Consider the following 21172-nt stretch of genomic DNA (forward strand, 5'->3'; position numbering starts at 1 on the left):
GCAGGTCTGCAGGTGTCTGTCTTTCTCCCCCTCTCTGTCTTCCCCTCCATCTACTGGGGGGAGCTAGTGGGGAGGACGGCACCAGAGCTTCCCCGGAGTCACAGTGCCCCCATGTGGTATCAAGTTCAAGCCTAGAGTAAAACCTGTACAGCAGCAGGTGAACCATCTCCCAGCCCTTAATGTCTGCTTATCCTCTAACCTGGAAACTGCTTCCAGAAACATCTCCAAAGGTAATAATTGGAAAAAATAATACCAAGTGATATTTAAAATTGGGGTAAATTGGGAGTTGGAGTGAGATGTAATTCTCTTAGATGTCTAACAGTAGAAAAAAGCTTATGTTCTTATGCTAAGATCTTGGAGTAAAGTTAACCACACTATTAAACTGAAGCCTACAACTAACTTAATAGCGTGGGAAAATAATTATGAGTGTGTGTGATGCACATGTATAATTACAATAATTGTGATGAAATGTCTAGTGAGAGCAAAATATAAATCTTTATGTAAAATACATTGATAAATTATTGGCCAGGGCACCAAAATATTGATATTGATGGCACCAAAGAGTTACATATATTCTTATTTCTTCAATATACTATACTTGTCTTTTCTGATGAGAATATTTATTACTTTTATAATAAAATTATATTTGAAATACTTCTAGACAGATATAGTGTAGTTCTGTTTGAAAGGACACTGAAATAATCTTGTTGCTAATGTTAGTGTTTGTGTATTTACAGCTATTTCAATCATTTGACTCAGCAAGGCCTCTTAGTAGTAAAGAAAATATACAGGTAAGAATCACAGTGTTTTAAAATGCTGGCGTTCAGTGTGGATAGTGTCAAAGTAGTGCCAACCTACTTGGGAGGATAATCTCTTTTTTGCTGCATGATGTGTTTTTCTTTCTCCTTCTGTCTCTCTCTCTCTCTCTCCCTCTCCCCCCCCCCCACCAACTTTATCTCAGGGGCTCAGAGCCTGCATAACGCCACCATTTCCTACAGCCATTTTTTTCTTTCATTCTTTTTACATAGAAGGCAAGAGACAAATAGAAAGTAGAGAGAAAGAGAGAGAAGTAGGGGAGATAGCATAATGGCTATGCAAAATGGCTTTCCTGCCTGAGGCTCTGAAGTTCTAGGTTCAATTCCCAGCACCACCAGAGCTGAGCAGTGCTCTGGTTTAAAAAGAAAAAGAAAAATATATATGTATCAGCAGATGGAGAAAGGCAGAAAGAGAGATACCTGCAGCACTGTTCCGCCACTTGTGAAAAACATGCTTCCTGCAAGTGGGAGTCAGGGGTTTGATCCTGGTTCCCTCACCGTGGTAATACATGCACTCTACTGGGTGGGCCACCACCCATGCTCTTTCGCTTCTGATAGGCTTTCACCTCCAGATGCTATACTGTGGTCACGGCTAGGGCCGCACTACACCGGTGCAGTTTGCACACTGGGCAGGTCGCCAGTGTCGCCTTAGCCCCTCAGCTCTCCATGTGACTTCAGAGTGTCCATCCAGCCATGTGGTACATGCCACTTCAATATTGTCCTACTCACGTAGCAAGCAGCCAATGAATTTCTTTGTAAGAAAAGGATATTGTGTGTTTCACAAATGCTGCTTTCATTGGTATTCCCTCATCTCCAGTTCTGGAGTTTCAGTGTGTGGACTAGTGGGTGGGTTTTCATGTGATATTTTCATAAACGACTCCTCTAGCATCTCACCTGCAATTATCTTTACAAAGAAAGGCCTAGACTACTCATCTAAAGACATTAAAGACATTGTCCTTGCCCATAATTGGTAGTTTGGAGTTTAAGCATTTGATGGACTATCTTGAAACTATCTTTAAAGACCCCAGGAATGTGGGCAGTCTGTCCACTACAAAGTGTTGAGGGGTAAAAGTGGGGTGTGACCATCATTAGAGGGGCTTATGGACAAGAAAGAGGTTCACATAACTAGTCAACTACATCCTAATTCAGCTAGGCAGATAGATGTACTTTCGTCGTTTCTTTTAATGATAGGAAGTAACATTCTGCCTCACTAAGTAAGGCATACATTTTTATTAAGTGATTTTGAGAGACATTTCCTCAACATTTCTCTGTTGTTACCATCTATATATTAATAGAGATAGTGACCTTTTATTAAATGTAGTCTTATTAGTTTTCTGTTGCTACTTAATTCCATCAACTTCACTTTTAATTATGCTTCAGATGATTCACTGCTTTCCCCCCTAAATTTCTGAGTCTGAAGTCAAATAATTGGCTTAAGGAGAATACAGATACATTTTCACATTGTGTTTCAATGTTCCAAGACCTTATTTCTTTCCAGTAATAATTGCCAGGCATCCTGAAAACACCTCTTTAAGGAGTGATTTTTTTTTTTTTTTAGTATAAAAAGAATGTCTGCCTGACCATTTCCTTTTAAACAAAAAGAGACTGGCACTGTAATGGAAAGCTGATTTCTCTTAGCTAATTAATTAGAACACAACTGTTGGTCTGCTTCTAAATCTTCATATTACACTTTATATTTCCTGTATAGAGGGAGAGGGATAGGTCTTAAATAGCATTCTTAACTAATCTTCTTCTGATCCTCAAGTGTTTGTGTGGAATTATCAGGGCTCATGAAATCACTGTTAGCTTTAGAGAGAAGAGAAGAGAGAGTTGCCCTCCTCCCCCACTCCCCTAACCAGCGAGAGCCAGTTCTCTGGGTGAGGAATGTCCTAGGGCGCCAGTCTGTGAGCGGCTTGGGTCTGGTGCCGCCCCATGGCTGACCCCTTTGCATATATGAATGTCCGTCACATAAAGGAAGTTGGGGGTTGGAGGAGGTGAGCAACACCTCCCTACTGCCAGACTCTCCCAAACCGTAAGATTTTTTTATTAAAAAAAAAAAAAAAAAGAACAGCCAGCTCGTTTCTTTTCTAGAATAGACTCTGCAGCACCTGCTTCATATAAATTAGAGAAATACCTAGGGGTCTGAGAGATAACTCACACAGGAAAGCAAAGTTTTATCTTGTGTGAGGACCCAGGTTCAAGGGTTAGGAATCTGCATGGGGGAAGCATTAAAAATGGTGGCATAGTGCTGTGTTCTCTCTCCCACTCTCTGTCCCTCTGTATGCTTCTCTACCTTTCTTTTTCTCTCTACCCCTCTTTCTATCATTCTCTATTAAAAAAAAAAAATAATAAGAGTTTTCTGACAGTGGCAGAGTCATGCAGACACAGAAGCCCAATGATAGCCCTGGTAGCAAAGTCATCGTCATCATAAACAATAGTCTTTGTGCAAGGCACTGTCTGGGTGCTTTCAAGTAAACACACCAGTCAATCAGCCGTATAGAACCCCCCCCCCCCAAGATATATAAGCCAACATTTGAGTAAGTACGATTTAGTCTGTTAGAAGGTGAACTGTCCTGTTGGAACAGAGCAAGTCATCAGCGTGTCACGGGGGGACTTAGTGCATGGGGCTAGACTGGGGGTTAAAAAGCTAGTTCTTACTGAGGTGGCATGTGTGAACAGACCTGAGGCAGGTCCAAGGCTCCCCTCAGACCAAATCTGGAGAAATACCATCTAGAACAAGGGCACAGTGAATGCAGAGACCTGGGGCAGGATCGCCACACCTGGTGAAGGGTAGGCCAAGGGCAGGTGAAGTAGAGGACCAGTGGAGCAGGGTTTTCACGGGGCCTTTGAACAGGCTCTGCCTCTGAGTGAGCCCTGGAGGGGTTGGAGCAGAGCGGGGACCTGGCGTCTTGTGTTTTGAACTGGGGGGTTTCCGTGAGCTAACACATTGAGCCAGCTGTGCATGGCACCTGTTCAGTCAACAAAACCCATTCCAGACTCTCATAGAATGTACGTGGGCTGTGTGTGTCTGTGTGTGAATACAGATTTGGGCTTGCTGAGTTTGAAAAAGCTGTTAGGCACGCAAGTAGAGGAATTGAACCAGAAGTTGACTCTCTGAGTTGAGTACAGGTGGGAGGTTGGAACTAGAGAGCACTTAAGATTTCCTCAGCACTTAGAGGAGGTTGAAGTGTGAGTCTGGTTGCTATTTAGGCAAGGTGGGGAATGTCCAGTGTCCATCCCCAGGCTGTCTGCAGGGTGGAGAATGCCCAGTGTCCATCCCCAGGCTGTCTGCAGGGTGGAGAATGCCCAGTGTCCATCCCCAGGCTGTCTGCAGGGTGGGGAATGACCAGTGTCCATCCCTATGCTGTCTGCAGGGTGGGGAATGTCCTGTGTCCCCAGGCTGTCTGTAGGGTGGAGAATGTCCAGTGTCCATCCCCAGGCTGTCTGCAGGGTGGAGAGTGTCCAGTGTCCCCAGGCTGTCTGCAAGGTGGGGAATGTCCAGTGTCCAGTGACCCAGGCTGTCTGCAGGATGGGGAATGTCCAGTGTCCCCAGGCTGTCTGCAGGGTGGGGAATGTCCAGTGTCCAGTGTCCCCAGGCTGTCTGCAGGGTGGGGAATGTCCAGTGTCCCCAGGCTGTCTGCAGGGTGGAGAATGTCCAGTGTCCAGTGTCCCCAGGCTGTCTGCAGGGTGGGGAATGACCAGTGTCCATCCCCAGGCTATTGGCAGGGTGGGGAACATCCAGTGTCCAGTGTCCCCAGGCTGTCTGAAGGGTGGGGAATGACCAGTGTCCATCCCCAGGCTGTCTTCAGGGTGGAGAGTGTCCAGTGTCCCCAGGCTGTCTGCAAGGTGGGGAATGTCCAGTGTCCAGTGTCCAGTGTCCCCAGGCTGTCTGCAGGGTGGGGAATGTCCAGTGTCCAGTGTCCCCAGGCTGTCTGCAGGGTGGGGAATGACCAGTGTCCATCCCCAGGCTATTGGCAGGGTGGGGAACGTCCAGTGTCCAGTGTCCCCAGGCTGTCTGAAGGGTGGGGAATGACCAGTGTCCATCCCCAGGCTGTCTGTAGGGTGGAGAATGTCCAGTGTCCATCCCCAGGCTGTCTTCAGGGTGGAGAGTGTCCAGTGTCCCCAGGCTGTCTGCAAGGTGGGGAATGTCCAGTGTCCAGTGTCCAGTGTCCCCAGGCTGTCTGCAGGGTGGGGAATGTCCAGTGTCCAGTGTCCCCAGGCTGTCTGTAGGGTGGGGAATGTCCAGTGTCCAGTGTCCCCAGGCTGTCTGCAGGGTGGGGAATGACCAGTGTCCATCCCCAGGCTATCGGCAGGGTGGGGAACGTCCAGTGTCCAGTGTCCCCAGGCTGTCTGAAGGGTGGGGAATGACCAGTGTCCATCCCCAGGCTGTCTGTAGGGTGGAGAATGTCCAGTGTCCATCCCCAGGCTGTCTTCAGGGTGGAGAGTGTCCAGTGTCCCCAGGCTGTCTGCAAGGTGGGGAATGTCCAGTGTCCAGTGTCCAGTGTCCCCAGGCTGTCTGCAGGGTGGGGAATGTCCAGTGTCCAGTGTCCCCAGGCTGTCTGCAGGGTGGGGAATGTCCAGTGTCCAGTGTCCCCAGGCTGTCTGCAGGGTGGGGAATGTCCAGTGTCCATCCCCAGGCTGTCTGCAGGGTGGGGAATGTCCAGTGTCCCCAGGCTGTCTGCAGGGTGGGGAATGTCCAGTGTCCATCCCCAGGCTGTCTGCAGGGTGGAGAATGTCCAGTGTCCCCAGGGCTGTCCCCAGGGTGGGGAATGTCCAGTGTCCAGCCTGGGGACTGTCTGTGACCCGAGACATCAGTTGGCCTGACCCCGCCAAGGCAGCCTCAGACAGGACATGGTGCTTTTAAAGTGCTCATTTTATCAACCACTTGTTTTTAAGTTGAGAACTTTGTAAGGTCCATGAATTTTGTTATAATTATCCATATGACCCTTGGGTGAAAAAAGTCCCCCACCCCTGAAAGGAGAGGGAGTGAGCAGAGAGGAAAAAGCCAAGCCCTGGTGTGATCCATTATTGAGAGACACAGGAGAGGGTGGCCAGCGAAGGTCGATGAGAAGGAGTGCCCACAGGGGAGGGCAGAAGCCGAGGCACTGGGTGCCTTGAAAGCTCAGGGAAGCAGCATGTTCACGAAGGGGGCGATTAATAGTGTCAGACTTTGTTGATGTTTCAGGGACAGTATTTTCCCGAGTCTAACATACTTTATTTTTCCCCCACATTTATCACTCCTGGATTAGAAGGAGTTATTTTACAGTTGAGGGCGTGTGACAGCTTAATTGGCATATAAAATAATGGTGTCTTCAATTAAAAGTAGCATGGCAGATGATGGATGGGAATTGCTTCAATTAAATGCAAACAAAAGGAGAGAAATGGGAATGTTGACAACCATTTGGGCTGTTGTTGTAAAGGGGAGTGTCATCTGGGGTAGCAGCTAGAGAAGCAAGGCAGGATGTAGGAAACGTGGTGCTCAAGGTGCAAGTGACAGCCTAGCTGTCTGACGGGAATCTCTCCGCAGAGAAGAGACGTTCACGGCGCAGGAGAGAATTGACTGGGGACAGAATTGGTGCCTAGCAGCCTCCCAAGCTCAGGGAGCAGGAAGGAAGGCAGAGTAGTGGGCAGACACTTGGGGAGGGGGAGGCGGAACTGTGGAGTCAGTGGAGTGCTGCTCTCCTCTCTCCACTCCTCAGAAGAAGCAGGGTCACGCTCTGAGAGGCCAGTTGGGGAGGAGAGATTAGAATCTAGAGATGGGAAGACAAGAGCTTGAGAGGGTTGTCTAGTGGAGAGGGAGAGTGAGCAGACAGGAAGACACAGGGTGATGATCAGGCCAAGCTGAGGTCTGCCCAGGGGCTTAGAGTACCACTGCTTTGTCTGGCTGCATATTTTCCTCCAGCCTTCTGCAGCTTCAGGGAGCAAGCCCGAGAGGGTTCAGAGGTCACCACTGTGCTAAGGAGCATGCCTGAGAGGGTTCAGAGGTCACAGCTGTGCTAAGGAGCAAGTCTGAGAGGGTTCAGAGGTCACCTCTGTGCTAAGGAGCAAGCCCGAGAGGGTTCAGAGGTCACCACTGTGCTAAGGAGCAAGTCTGAGAGGGTTCAGAGGTCACCACTGTGCTAAGGAGCATGCCTGAGAGGGTTCAGAGGTCACAGGTGTGCTAAGGAGCATGCCTGAGAGGGTTCAGAGGTCACTTCTGTACTAAGGAGCAAGCCCGAGAGGGTTCAGAGGTCACCGCTGTGCTAAGGAGCAAGCCTGAGAGGGTTCAGAGGTCACTGCTGTGCTAAGGAGCAAGTCTAAGAGGGTTCAGAGGTCACCTCTGTGCTAAGGAGCAAGCCTGAGAGGGTTCAGAGGTCACTGCTGTGCTAAGGAGCAAGCCCGAGAGGGTTCAGAGGTCACAGCTGTGCTAAGGAGCAAGCCCGAGAGGGTTCAGAGGTCACCTCTGTGCTAAGGAGCAAGCCTGAGAGGGTTCAGAGGTCACCACTGTGCTAAGGAGCAAGCCCGAGAGGGTTCAGAGGTCACAGCTGTGCTAAGGAGCAAGCCCGAGAGGGTTCAGAGGTCACCTCTGTGCTAAGGAGCAAGCCTGAGAGGGTTCAGAGGTCACTGCTGTGCTAAGGAGCAAGCCCGAGAGGGTTCAGAGGTCACCACTGTGCTAAGGAGCAAGCCCGAGAGGGTTCAGAGGTCACCTCTGTGCTAAGGAGCAAGCCTGAGAGGGTTCAGAGGTCACCACTGTGCTAAGGAGCAAGCCTGAGAGGGTTCAGAGGTCACCACTGTGCTAAGGAGCAAGCCTGAGAGGGTTCAGAGGTCACAGCTGTGCTAAGGAGCAAGGCCGAGAGGGTTCAGAGGTCACCTCTGTGCTAAGGAGCAAGCCTGAGAGGGTTCAGAGGTCACCTCTGTGCTAAGGAGGAAGCCTGAGAGGGTTCAGAGGTCACCTCTGTGCTAAGGAGGAAGCCTGAGAGGGTTCAGAGGTCACCTCTGTGCTAAGGAGCAAGCCTGAGAGGGTTCAGAGGTCACCTCTGTGCTAAGGAGCAAGTCTGAGAGGGTTCAGAGGTCACCTTCACCATTGTCTAAGGAACATGCCTGAGGGTTGAAAAGTCACCACTGTGCTAAGGACTTGCCTGAGGGTTTGGAGGTCACAGCTGTGCTAAGGAAAGGGACAAGGTGCCTGGGCTCTCCCCAAGGCAGTGTTGTAATGACGGAGTGCAGCAGCCCAAGCGCAGTGGGCAGCCCTCCCCTGTTCCTGCCTAGAAGCCCCGATTCGTCCATGCCAAAGCAAAATGGTCAAGGACTGGTGAGCTTTCACTGGCTTTCTGCTTCGATGAGGCACTCCCTCCCGTGTCCTCAGCGCCAGATTCCCTTTCATTCCGTGGTGGCAGGGCTGGCCTTAGCAGGTGCAGGTGAAGGGCTGGTGGAGAACAGCAACAGGGTGTCGGGGTCGGGCATAACGTTTCTCTCTGAGGAGACACTGCATGCACCCGCCATGATGGCTTTTCTCGCCAATCACTGCACGCCCTCAGCGCCGGATGGGAAAGGGGAACGGAGACTTAAGCAAATGATGTCTGAAAGCAATGTTTTGCTCTTTATATTTCTCTCCATTTTTAGGCACTTGATGAACTGATAAGTAAAGGTATGCCTGTAATTCTGACTACAGTCGGCTACCAACACCTCATGGATAAGTTTTCGTTCGTTAAAGCATACTTTTTAATAAGTGTGGCTGCAACTATAAATTGTGTGCCAGAAAATATACCGAAAGCACCCAGTCGTGGATTTTCTTCTGAGAAGAGCAAATTAAACTTCCCGTACTTGAAAGGTAATCTTCTCTGTTTTCTTTCTCGGTCCTTTCCCCAGCTATGCTCATCGCTTTCATATTTTTTTATCTTTATCTATTAGACAGAGACAGCTAGAAATCAAGACAAATGGGGAAGACAAAGAGGGAGAGAGACAGAGAGACGCCTGCAGCCCTGCTTCACCACTCATAACACTTTCTCCCTGCAGGTAGGGACCAGGGACTTGAGCCTGGTCCTTGCAAACTATAACATGTGCACTCAACCAGGTGCGCCACCACCAGGCCCCTCCCCAGCTATTCTCCACTTCACCCCCAACTATCCATATGAGCAATCAAGTTTATTTTTCTCTAAACTCATTTAATATCGTACTACACACTTATGTCTCAGTACATGCTCACTCATAGTATTCCATGAATACTCATATTTATGCATTTCCATGCACATAAATTCATGATAGGATTTACCACTTGTTTAGAGACTATATATTTGACCTCCGCTTTGCATCTTGTACTTATCATTGCAGAGAAACTTCACTAAAACCACTCTGAGTCAACTCCTTCGGCTTGCTGCACTACACTGACCACCCCAGGCTTTTCTGAGCCATTGCCCTATTGATATGGGGGCCCCTATTTCCTATGTGTCCAAGGCAGTGCTGAAACGCTATGTAGTCATACAGTACAGGGTGTGTTTCTTATTTATTTATTTGCTTGTTTATTTTTATTTTGCCTCCAGGGCTATCACTGCGCCTTGGTACTTGCACTATGAATCCACTGCTCCTGGTGGCCATCTTTTTCCCATCATTGTTGTTGCTGATATTATTATTGCTGTTGCTGCTATTGTTGTTGGATAGGACAGAGAGAAATGGAGAGAGGAGGGGAAGTCAGAGAGGGGGCAGAGGAAGACAGAAGCCTGCAGACCTGCTTCACCGCTTGTGAAGGTGGGGAGCCAGTGGCTCGAACTGGGATCCTTGTGCCAGCCCTTGCACTTCAAAGTACGTGCACTTAACCCGGTGTGCTCCCGCCCGACCCCCTCTTTTTTCTCTCTCTCTTTTTTATTAGTCATTCTTTTATTTATTTATGTTTCATTATTGGATAGAGACAGAGAAATTGAGAGAGAAGGGGGAGACAGAGAGGGAGAGAGACAGAGACACCTGCAGCCCTGCTTCACCACTCACGAAGTTTTCTCCCTGCCGGTGGGGACCAGGGGCTTGAACCTGGGTCCTTGCTCACTGTAATGTGTACTACCGCCTGCACCCCCACAGAGTGTGTCTCTGTGGTAGAAGCTACCCATATGTGGGACTTAGGAGCCATCGTGTATACGTGGTTTTCAGACTATTAAGTGTTGTCATCAAATAGTTGCTTTTCACTATGAAGCTTGACATTAACTGGGGTTTTCCACAGAGGTCCTTTAGAATGGGAAAACATTTTTCTTCTCGTTTGTGGACTGGTTGTAATATGTCAGTGTATGCAATTTCATTTAATGCTTCATCTCCATCTGAGACTCTGGTTATAAGATTTTTGTCTTCTATTCTTTTGAGGAAGCTGTATGATAACTGATTTTGAGTATCTAACCAACCTTTTATTCTTGGGATAAATTCCACTTGGTCATAGCATGTAATCATTTTTTATATGTTGCTGGAAAATGTTTGCTAATATGCTAGGCACTTTAGTTTTATTTAGCTACATATTTATTTGCAAATAAGAGAGGGAAAGAGAGCCATATCATCACTTAGGCAGTAGGGGTGCTGGGAATCAAACTCGGGACTTCATACTCCCAAATTCAGCCTCCCACTCATGGTGCCTTGTGCTGGGTCCTGTTTGCTAATATCTTGCTGATCACTCTTTAATGTCCCTTTCTTTAGGTGGCTTTGTCTAGTTCGATTGCCAGTGTGATACTGATCTCTGTTGTTGTTGCTAGAGCCCCATTGTTCTGGGACGGCTTTTTTGGATTCGGGGGGTGGGGGAGAGGGAGAAAGACTACAGAACCCAAGTTTCCTCTCGTGTGCTGGGACCAGACTCAAGCCTGCGTTCACGCATGACAGAACAGCACACTATGTAGGTGAGCTATTTTGTGCCCCAAGCCTGTCTTAAAATGTAAGTTTTGTTATTATTCAGGTATGATAAGCCCAAAATATCAGGGGATGAATGCTGTCAAAAAGTATAGTCTGGGGAGTCTGGCAGTCGCGCAGCAGGTTAAGCGCAGGTGGCACAAAGCACAAGGACTGGCCAGCCTAAGGATCCTGGTTCGAGCCCCCAGCTCCCCACCTGCAGGGGAGTTGCTTCACAGGTGGTGAAGCAGGTCTGCAGGTGTCTGTCTTTTTCTCCCCCCCTCTGTCTTCCCCTCCTCTCTCCATTTCTCTCTGTCCTATCCAACAATGACAACATCAATAACAACAACAATAATAAGTACAACAATGAAGAACAAGGGCAACAAAAGAGAAAATAAATATTAATTATATCTATATCTATCTATCTATCTATCTATCTATCTATCTATCTATCTATCTATCTGTATATAGTCTGTAAGAGGGAGGACAGGCCACACACAGAATGACCAGGGAGACTGCAGGGGCACAGAGAAGGCCTAGGGAGGGGATGTGGGTTAGACCCGCTGTAGGATCTCACAGTCTGACCCTCATCCAAAAATTCTTCCATTCCAATCTCCAGACATGACCCTTCCCCATCCCCCACCTTCCCCACCCCGCACTGCCACTCAGAGAAGACTCAGTATATGTATTGTAAAATCTGGAAAGCCCAAAATACTGTCAAGATCTTAAGGGATCTCGGGTACAGGCGAGATCACAATACTTTTTTTTTAAAAAAATTAGTAGTAATTCAATATTGCTTTATAAAATTGCATATCAACACCGTTTCAACCACCAGAGCTCTGAATCCCTAATCCCCCCATTGCAAACCACCACGGTTCTCCCAAGGTTGTAGACATGGGTTCACTGTCATCTCTGTAACTACCTGTCTGCACTTGTACATATTTGCCCCCTTTCTTCCAGGTCCAGTCCTCTCTTCCCTCCAAGCCACACATGACCCTGTCACTACATCCAAATACATCTCCCCTTTCTGTTCTCTCCCTCCCCCTCTCTGGGTGCTGGTGGAGCTAGAGTTCAGAGCATTCTTACCCTCTTCCTCCTATCACTTCTCCCCCACTGAGAGTATGGATAAAAGTTGTTTTGGGTTGCAGAAGGTAGAAGGTCTGGCTTCTGTAATTGCTTCTCCACTGGACATGGGTGTTGGCAGGTGCATCACACTCCTAGCCTGTTTCTATCAAATTCCTTTAGTTTTTGAATATTTGAGAGTATTCTCCCTCATATTTGAAGGATAATTTTACAGGATACAAGATTTGTGGCTGAAATTCCCTCTCCTTTAGAACTTTGAATATGTCATTCCACTCTCTCCTTACTTCTAGGGTTTGTGAAGAGAAATCCTATGAAAGCCTGATAGTTCTGTCTTTTTATGTAACTTCTTTCCTTTCCCTAGCAGCCTGCATTTTTTTTTTCTTGTCATTGACTTTTGATAGTTTTACAATAATGTGCTTTGGTGCTAGTCTTTTTGTATTTATGAATCTGGGTGAGCTTTTCACCTCCTTAATGGGAATGTTCTGAGGGTTCCCTAAATCAAGGAAATTCTCAGCTAAAATTGCTCTGAAAGTGGACTCTGGGCCTTTGGCCTTGTCCTCCTCAGATACACCTATCACTCTTATAGTTGATCTTTTGATGGAGTCTGCAGTTTCACAGAGAGTCACTTCTGTCTGTCTGAACCATTCCTCTCCCTCATCTTTAAATTGAAAGAGTGGAGTAATCATATTTTCTGTATTGGAAATTCTTTCTTCTGCAAGTGTTAATCTACTTCCTAAGCCTTCTGCCTGAGTGTGAATTGCAGTAAGAGTGTCTTTTACTCCTGGAGTTCTATTTGAATTTTTTTTCATTCTTCTTAACTGCTTTGTGAATTCTGATTGAAGTTCTTCTTTCAAGCTTTGAAGATTCTTAGCTAACTCTGTTCTGAGTTCCTCTCTTGTATATTTTAATTCCATAGTAAAATTCTGTTTTAACTCTTGCTTAGATTCTTGGAGAGTCCTCATAATAATCTTTCCATAGTCTGTCTCTGAGAGTCTCTCTAAATCTGTAATTCCTTGGACTTCCTATGTTTCATTTCTTTTTTTAATTTTAATTTATAAAATAGAAACACTGACATGCTCATAGGATAAGAGGGGTACAATTCCACACAACTCCTACCACCAAAACTCCATATCCTATTCCCTCCCCTGGTAGCTTTCCTATTCTTTGTGCCTCTGGGAATATGGACCCAGGGGCATTATAGGGTGCAGAAGGTGGGAGGTCTGGCTTCTGTAATTGCTTCTCTGCTGGACATGGGCATTGACAGGTCAATTCATACTCTCAGCCTGCCTCTCTCTCCTTAGTGGGGCAGGGCTCTGGGGAAGCAGGGCTCGAGGACACATGGTGGGATCATCTGTCCAGGGAAGTCCAGTTGGCATCATGGTAGCATCTGGAACTTGGTGGCTGAAAGAGTTAACATATAAAACCAAACAGATTGTTAACTAACCATTAATCTAAAGGCAAGAATATTGCAGATGAAGATTTGGGGGTTTCTGTTTTGGAAAAAGCTATTAGGTCTATTTTAGGTATATTCCAAAGGGCCCATGACATTACTAGTTTTTTACCTGCGCCTGACATCTAATATGCAGGTGACCTAAGTTATTGTCTGGGGGGATGGTGTCATAGTTGGAAAAAGGATCAGAAAGCTGGATCAGAGAATAAAGTAGCTCCAAAATATGAGAAAAGTATATAAATATTGTTGACTGTAAACCCCATTCTATCTGACAGGGCACAGTTAACTGATTCGTTCTGTTTCTCTGCTTGCACTTTTTTTGTGCTGGTTATTGCTGGCTAGCAGGTGGTTCTATTGTAATCTTTAGGCTTTTCTTGTTTGATTAATCCACAGAGGGTGGAGTGGGATGGATGACGGGTTGCTTTGGGCTGTCTTGTGGCTGCTAATGCTCTCTGTTTTTTCTTGTGTCCTTGCCCTAAATTCAGAATGCTATAAACCCCGAGGCAAAGATTGAGGGGTTTTAAGCCCCTTTCTCTTTCCTTCTGGCACTAGGAACAAGCCTCACTGCTTGCTGCACTTAAAGTGAAATTGCCCAAATGGTGCTGCTCAGCTCTGTGCTGCCTGGAGCTCTGAATTGACTGCTGCTGTGTTTGTTTGTTTTTTTTTTAATTACAGAATTACATGTTGACAGGGGCTTGAATCCACACCATTCCCACCACCAGCGTTTTGAATCTTTACTCTCCCCACTGCAATCCACCACAGTTCCCTTAAAGTTGTAGACATGGGCCAACCATCTTCTCTACAACTATCTGTCCACATTTATACAAAGTTACCCCTTCTTTTCCTGACTGAGTCCTCTATTTCCCTCTAAATCACACATGACACCAAAGCTACCTCCATGTGTCCCTCTCCTTTTCCCTCTCTCTCTCTGGGTGCTGATGGAGCTGGAGTGCAGAGCCCCCTTATCTCCACCCTGTCACTTCTCCCTGCTGGGAGTATGGATCAAGGTTGCTTATGGGGAGCCGAAGGTGGGAGTTCTGGCTTCTGTAGCTGCTTCTCCACTGAGCCTGGGCATTGACAGGCTGATCCATACCCCCAGCCTTGTTTCTACCTTTCCCTAGTTGACCAGAGCACTGGAGATGCAAGGGTCCAGGACACACTGATAAGGTCTGTCTGTCTAGAGAAGCTGGGGTGGAGTGATGGTAGCATCTGCAGCCTGGTATCTAGAAGGTGGCATGAGCTAAGTTGAAACAAGATGGTTAATAAACAGAAACCAAAAAGTAGGATCAGAGCAGATGAGATTAGGGACTTTACGGTAGAAGAAAGCTAGGAGAACCATTTTAGGCGTGTTCCTGGGGGCCATACAAGTATAATAGTTTCACTTGAGTTTGGTAACTAACCTGAGGTTGGATGAGAATGTTGTCTGAGAGAATGGTATCAGAGTGGAGCAACAGATTTGAAGAGTTTCGAGGTATGGTATCTCAGACTGGTATCTCAGGTGACAGTCCACAGTAGGATTTCAATAGCAGCATCATGAGGGGTGGCAGCACCAGTAGCGATTTGGTTTCAGTTGACAGGGTTGGTATGGCGGTCAGGAACCATAGAAAAGGAATTTCAAGAAGTATGGGTATTTCTTAGAGGTACCAGAACTAGGAGAAATGCAGATGTTAAAGAAGATGCAAGGGGTTTCTTATAGTCTTAGAGAAAGTTAAAATACTAATAATTACTATAGCCAGGTTAGTTGGGGGCTAAGTGTCTGTGTTACTATACTTGACTTCACTATGATCAGAATGCTTCTAGTAGTATCTGAATATCCTTGTATTTTAAATACTTGCAAGGTTAAAAGGTCTTGACCTGATTGGCCTAAAACTGTAATTGATTTTAGATGTTTGCAGAGGTTTATTTTCCGATACATTTTCAGAGATCCATAAGTAATTAATCCCCTTATCAGAGTATGATAATTTTGCAAATCTAAGATAAATATTAGCAAAAGCTAGTATTTGTGCTTAGAGCTATAGTCTAGGCAGTTGGGAAGCTTGAAATATTAAATCTATCCACCCCTCTCACATGTCGTATTGCTATTGATAGGACTCAATAGTGATAAGACTAGAGTTTCACATCTTCCCCACCACCGAAATTCTGTGCCCGCCCCCCTAGGTAACCACAATAGTTTTCTCATTTTAGATATGGGTTGTGTTGTGTCTGGTTGTTTATTTAATGTATGTATGTTCAGTTCTCTAAATTCCACATATGAGTGAGATCATCCTATAGTTTTCCTTCACCTCCTTGTTTATTTCACTAAACATAATGTTCTCAAGTTTCATCCATTTTATCCCAAAGGATGTAAAATCATCTTTTTTTGTTGAGTAATATTCCATTGAGTATATGGCCCATAACTTTTTTAACCAATCATCTGTGGAGGGACATTTTAGTTGCTTCCAAATTTTTGCTAATTGTTGATAATGCGGCTATGAACATGGGGGGTGCATATATCCCTTCGAGTTAGTGATATTATCTCTTTTGGATAAATACCTAGGAGTGGGATTGCTGGGTAATAAGGTATTTCCATCTGTATTTGCTTAAGGATTCTCCATACTGTTCTCCAGAATGTTTGTACCATTTTGCATTCCCACCAGCAGTGTATTAGAGTTACTTTCTCTCCACATCCTTTCCAACATTTATCTTCTCCTGTTTTGTTGATGAAGGCCATTCTTACAGGTGTGAGGTGGTATCTCAGTGTGGTTTTAATTTGTATTTCTCTGGCAATGAGTGAATTAGAACATTTCTGCATGTGTCTGTGGGCCATGTATATCTCTTCTTTGGAGAACTGTTTATGCATGTCCTTTGCCCACTTTTTTATTTGGTTGTTCTTTTTCTTTTTGTTGAGCCGAATGAGTTCTATATAGATGTTGGATATCAAGTGTCTTTCTGAAGTATGATGTGTGAATATGTTCTCCCATTTGCTGGGTTTCCTGTTTATCTTTACGGAGTTTTCTTTTGATGTGTGGAAGATTTTTAATTTGATAGAGTCCCACTTGTTCAATCTTGCTTTTGTTTCCTTTGCCCATGGGGTGAAGTCTCCAAATATGTCTTTAGTGTTAATGTCATGAAATGTTTCACTACTATATTCTATGTATTTTGTACTTTCAGGTCTGATATCCAGATCTTTGATCCATTTTGAGTTAATTTTGGTGTATGGTGTTAGTTTGTGGTCTAGTTTTACTTTTTTACACGTGGCTGTCCAATTCTGCCAACACCACTTGTTCCAGAGACTTTCTTTTCCCCATAGGGAAGATTTGACCCCTTTGTCTTATCTAAGGTATCTGTATATGTATGTATTGAGTTCTGGGCTCTCTATCCTATTCCATTGGTCCATATGACCATTTTTGTTCCAGTACCACACTGTTTTGATTACTGCTGCTTTGTAGTATAACCTGAAGTCAGGTATTGTGATGCCTCCATTTTTCTTCTTTTTCCTTAGGAATGTTCTTGCTATTCATGGTTTTTTAGAATTCCACAGAAATTTTGAATAATCTGTTCAGTTTCCTTGAAATATATCATTGGGATTTTAATAGGGATTGCATTGAGTCTATAGATTGCTTTTGGCAAAATTGCCATTTTAATGATATATATTCTCCCAATCCATAAACAGGGGATGTTCTTCCATTTCTTTGTGTCATCCTCTATTTCTTTTAACAGTGTCTTAGAGTTTTCCTTAAAAAATCCTTTTATCCTTTGTTAGATTTATTCCTAGATATTTGATCTTCTTGGGTTCAATTGTGAATGGTATTGCTTCCTTCAGTTTCATTTCTTCTTACCTATCTTTTGCATAAAGTAATGCTACGGATTTATGGGTTTTGTAGCCTACTACTTTACTAAATTTATTGATGATTTCCAGTAGTTTCTGGGCAGAGATTCTGGTGTCTTCTAGGTATATCAACATATCATCTGCGAATAATGGCAGTTTAACTTCATCCTTGCCAACTTGTATTCCTTTGATATCTCTTTCTTGTCTGATTGCTATGGCAAGGACTTCTAGGAATATATTGAATAAAAATGATGAGAATGGGCACCCTTCTTGCCTAGTTCCTGATTTTAGGGGAAAAGCTTTCAATTTTTCCTCATTGACTAAGACATTAGCCATGGGTTTACCATATACAGCCTTTATTATGTTAAGGAATTTTCCTTCCACTTCCAGTTTCTCGAGGGCCTTTATCATAAATGGGTGTTGTACCTCGTTGAATGCTTTTTTTGCATCAGTTGATGAAATCATGTGATTTTTATCTTTCCTTTTGTTGATATAGTGGATTACATTTATTGATTTATGGATATTAAACCACCCCTGTTTCCCAAGGATGAATCCCACTTGATCTTGGTGGATTATCCTCTTAATATATTGTTGTATTCTATTAGCCAAGATTTTGTTGAGCATCTTTGCATCGATATTCATCAGGGATATAGGTCTATAGTTTTCTTTTTTGTTGGGTACCTTTCCTGCTTTGGGGATCCAGGTGATGTTACCCTCATAGAATGTATTTGGGAGTGTTCCCTTTCCTATTTTCTTTCTTTTTTTTTTTTTTCCTCCAGGGTGATTGCTGGGCTCGGTGCCTGCACCATGAATTCACCGCTCCTGGAGGCCATTTTTCCCCCTTTTTGTTGCCCTACTTGTTGCAGCCTCATTGCAGTTATTATTGCCATTGTTGACGTTGTTTTGTTGTTGGCTAGGACAGAGAGAAATGGAGAGAGGAGGGGAAGACAGAGAGGGGGAGAGAAAGATAGATACCTGCAGACCTGCTTCACCGCCTGTGAAGCGACTCCCCTGCAGGTGGGGAGCCGGGGGCTCGAACCGGGATCCTTACGCCGGTCCCTGCGCTTTGCGCCACATGCGCTTAACCCACTGCGCCACCGCCCGACCCCCCCCCTTTCCTATTTTCTGGAAGAGTTTGAGGAGGATGGATATTAGTTATTCTTTGAATGTTTTGTAAAATTTATTAGTATAGCTATCAGTACCTGGGCTTTTGTTCTTGGGTAGGCATTTGATTACTGTTTCAATTTCTTTTTTCTTTTCTTTCTTCTTCTTTTTTTCTTTTTGCCTCCAGGGTTATTGCTGGGGCACAGTGCCTGTACCATGAATCCACTGCTTCTGGAGACCATTTTTTCGCCTTTTGTTACCCTTGTTGTTTTATCATTGTTGTGGTTATTATTGTTGTTGTTGTTGCTGCTGTCATTGAATAAGACAGAGAGAAATCGAGAGAGGAGAGGAAGACAGAGGGGGAGAGAAAGATAGACACCTGCAGACCTGCTTCACCGCCTGTGAAGCGACTCCCCTGCAGGTGGGGAGCCAGGGGCTCGAACCAGGATACTTACACTGGTCCTTGTGCTTCACGCCACATGTGCATAATCCACTGTGCTACGGCCCAACTCCCTACTGTTTCAATTTCTTTACTAGTGATTGGCCTCTTAAGTTTATCTACTTCCTCTTGTGTCAAGGTTGGTAGTGGGTATGACTTCAGGAATGTGTCCATTTCTTCTAAGTCATCAAATTTGGTTCCATACAGATGTCCATAGCATTTTTGCATAATCTTTTGAATCTCTGTCTCATCTGTTGTAATATCTCCTCTTTCATTTAAAGTTTTTTTTTTTTAATCTTTATCTGTTGGATAGAGACAGTCAAAAATTGAGAGGGAAAGGGGTGATAGACATGGAGAGAGACAGAAAGACACCTGCAGCACTACTTCACCACTTGTGAAGCTTTCCCCCTGCTGGTGGGGAGCAGAGGCTCAAACCTGGGTCCTTGCACACTGTAACATGTGCGCTCAGCCAGCCACCACCTGGCTCCCTCCTCTTTGAGTGATTTTACAATAGCATTCTCTCTTTTTCTTTTGGTGAGTGTAGCTAGTGGCTTATCTATTTTATTTATCCTTTCAAAGAACCAACTCTTGGTTTCATTAATCTTCCTAATGGTCTTGTTTTCTATTTCAATGATTTCTGCTCTGATTTTAATTATTTCCTGTCTCCTGCTGACTGTTGGTTCTTTTTGTTGCTCCACTACTAGTTGATTGAGGTGGGTCGTTAGGTGGTTTACTAGTGATTTCTCCTGTTCATGAATGTGGGCCTATATTGCCATGAACTTCCCTCTCAGGACTACTTTTGCTGCATCCCATAGGGTGTGGTAACTGGTGTCTTCATTTACATTGGTATCAAGATAATTTTTAATTTCTTTTTTGATCTCTTCAATGACCCATTTATTGTTCAGCAGCATATTGTTTAGTCTCCAGGCTTCGGGGAAATTTCTTTTCCTTTTTTGGTTGATTTCTAGTTTCATGACTTCATGGTCTGAGAGGATGCATTTTATAATTTTAATATTTACGTATCTGTTTAGACCATCTTTGTGCCCCAGCATATATGGTCAATCTTTGTAAATGTTCCATGTATACTTGAGAAGAATGTGTATTCATTACTTCTGGGATGGAAAGTTATGTATATATCTGTTAGGTCCATTTCATTTATGGTTTAAGTTTGCTGTTTCTCTATTGATTATTTTGTCCAGATGTTCTGTCTCTTGGTGTGAGTGATGTGTTGAAATCTCCTACTATTATTGTGTTACTATTAATATCTCCCTTGAATTCAGTAAGTGTTTTATATATTTGGGTGCTCCTAAGTTGGGGGCATATATATTAATGATGGTTATATCTCTTTGTTGGATTGAACCTTTAACCATTATGTAATATCCTTCTCTATCTTTGATTACTTACTTGGCCTGAAAGTCCACTTTATCAAAGAACAGGATCTTGGAACATCTTGCTCCAGCCTCTTACATCCAGTTTCCATTTGTCTTTTCTGTGGCTGTGTGTTTCCTGAAGGCATATCATGGATGGGTCCTGTTCTTTAATCCGTTTAGCTACTCTGAATCTTTTGACAGGTAAATTTTGGCCATTCACATTTAAGGTGATTGGTGATATATGTGGTTTACTTATGTCCATTCTAATTTTTGTTTTAAGTTTATTTTAAATTGTTGAGTGCCCAATTGTTTCTATCTAACCTATTGTGTGGATGAGTTTCTATAGTGAATTCCTCACTAATTTTTCTTGTGTTTTCTGCAAATCTCTGATCCCTCTTTTGTTTTGTGGTTACCCTGTGTGTAATAACTAGCATTGTGTATCTAGAAAAGTATTTTTTAAGTTGATCTTGATTAACAGACATTTGATAAGACTCCTTTGTCTTTTAATTCCCTCCGCTATTTGCTTGTGGTTCTTTCCTATTTTATTGTGCTTTTGTTTCTAGTCTAGTCCTTTTATTTTCGATGTTGTTTATTTCTGCTCTAACTTTAGTGATTTCTGTCCTTCTGGTTGCTTTAGGGTTCCTTTGTTCCTCTTCCTCTAAGTCCTTGAGGTGTGCAGTAAGGTCGTTCATTTGAGCTTCTTCTTGGTGTTTAATATGTGATTGTATGGCTATAAGTTTCCCTCTCAGTACTGCTTTAGCTGTGTCCCAAATATCTTGATAGGTTGTGTCTTCATTTTCATTTGTTTCCAGGAACATTTGAATTTCCTGCTTGAGTGATTCTCTGACCCAGTGGTTCTTAAGGAGTATGTTGTTTAGTTTCCAAATTCTGTGACTTTTAATAATTTTCTGTTTGTTGTTAAATGTTAGTTTTACTCCACTGTGGTCTGAGAAGATACTTGGGATGATTTCAATGCTCTTGAATTTATTGATGCTGTCTTTGTGGCCTAACATGTGGTCTGTCCTTGAGTATGTGTTATGTGGATTTGAAAAGAAGGTGTATTCCAGTTTTTTGGGGTGAAGGAGTCTGAAAATGTCCAAGAGGTCTAGTCTGTCAATCTCTTCATTCAATTCTCTTGTACCTTTATTGGTTCTCTGCTTTGTTGATCTGTCTAAGTGTGAGAGTGGGGTATTGAAGTCTCCCACTATTATTGTATTACTATTGATGTATTTTTGAAATTCTTTCAGTAAGTGCTTGACGTATTTAGAT

General features: G+C 44.3%; 1 protein-coding gene across 1 annotated transcript in view; it reads left to right on the forward strand.

Moving 5' to 3' along the window:
* CFAP54 (cilia and flagella associated protein 54) overlaps nucleotides 1-21172 on the forward strand; it is a 373056-nt gene that overhangs the window by 231986 nt on the left and 119898 nt on the right. The window contains exons 48-49 of the mRNA XM_060195585.1: nucleotides 738-791; nucleotides 8418-8625. Of these exons, the coding sequence (XP_060051568.1) occupies nucleotides 738-791; nucleotides 8418-8625 (262 nt within the window). The remainder of the gene's footprint in view (nucleotides 1-737; nucleotides 792-8417; nucleotides 8626-21172) is intronic.

Source organism: Erinaceus europaeus, chromosome 7 (assembly GCF_950295315.1).
Source record: "Erinaceus europaeus chromosome 7, mEriEur2.1, whole genome shotgun sequence".
Lineage (NCBI taxonomy): Eukaryota > Metazoa > Chordata > Mammalia > Eulipotyphla > Erinaceidae > Erinaceus > Erinaceus europaeus.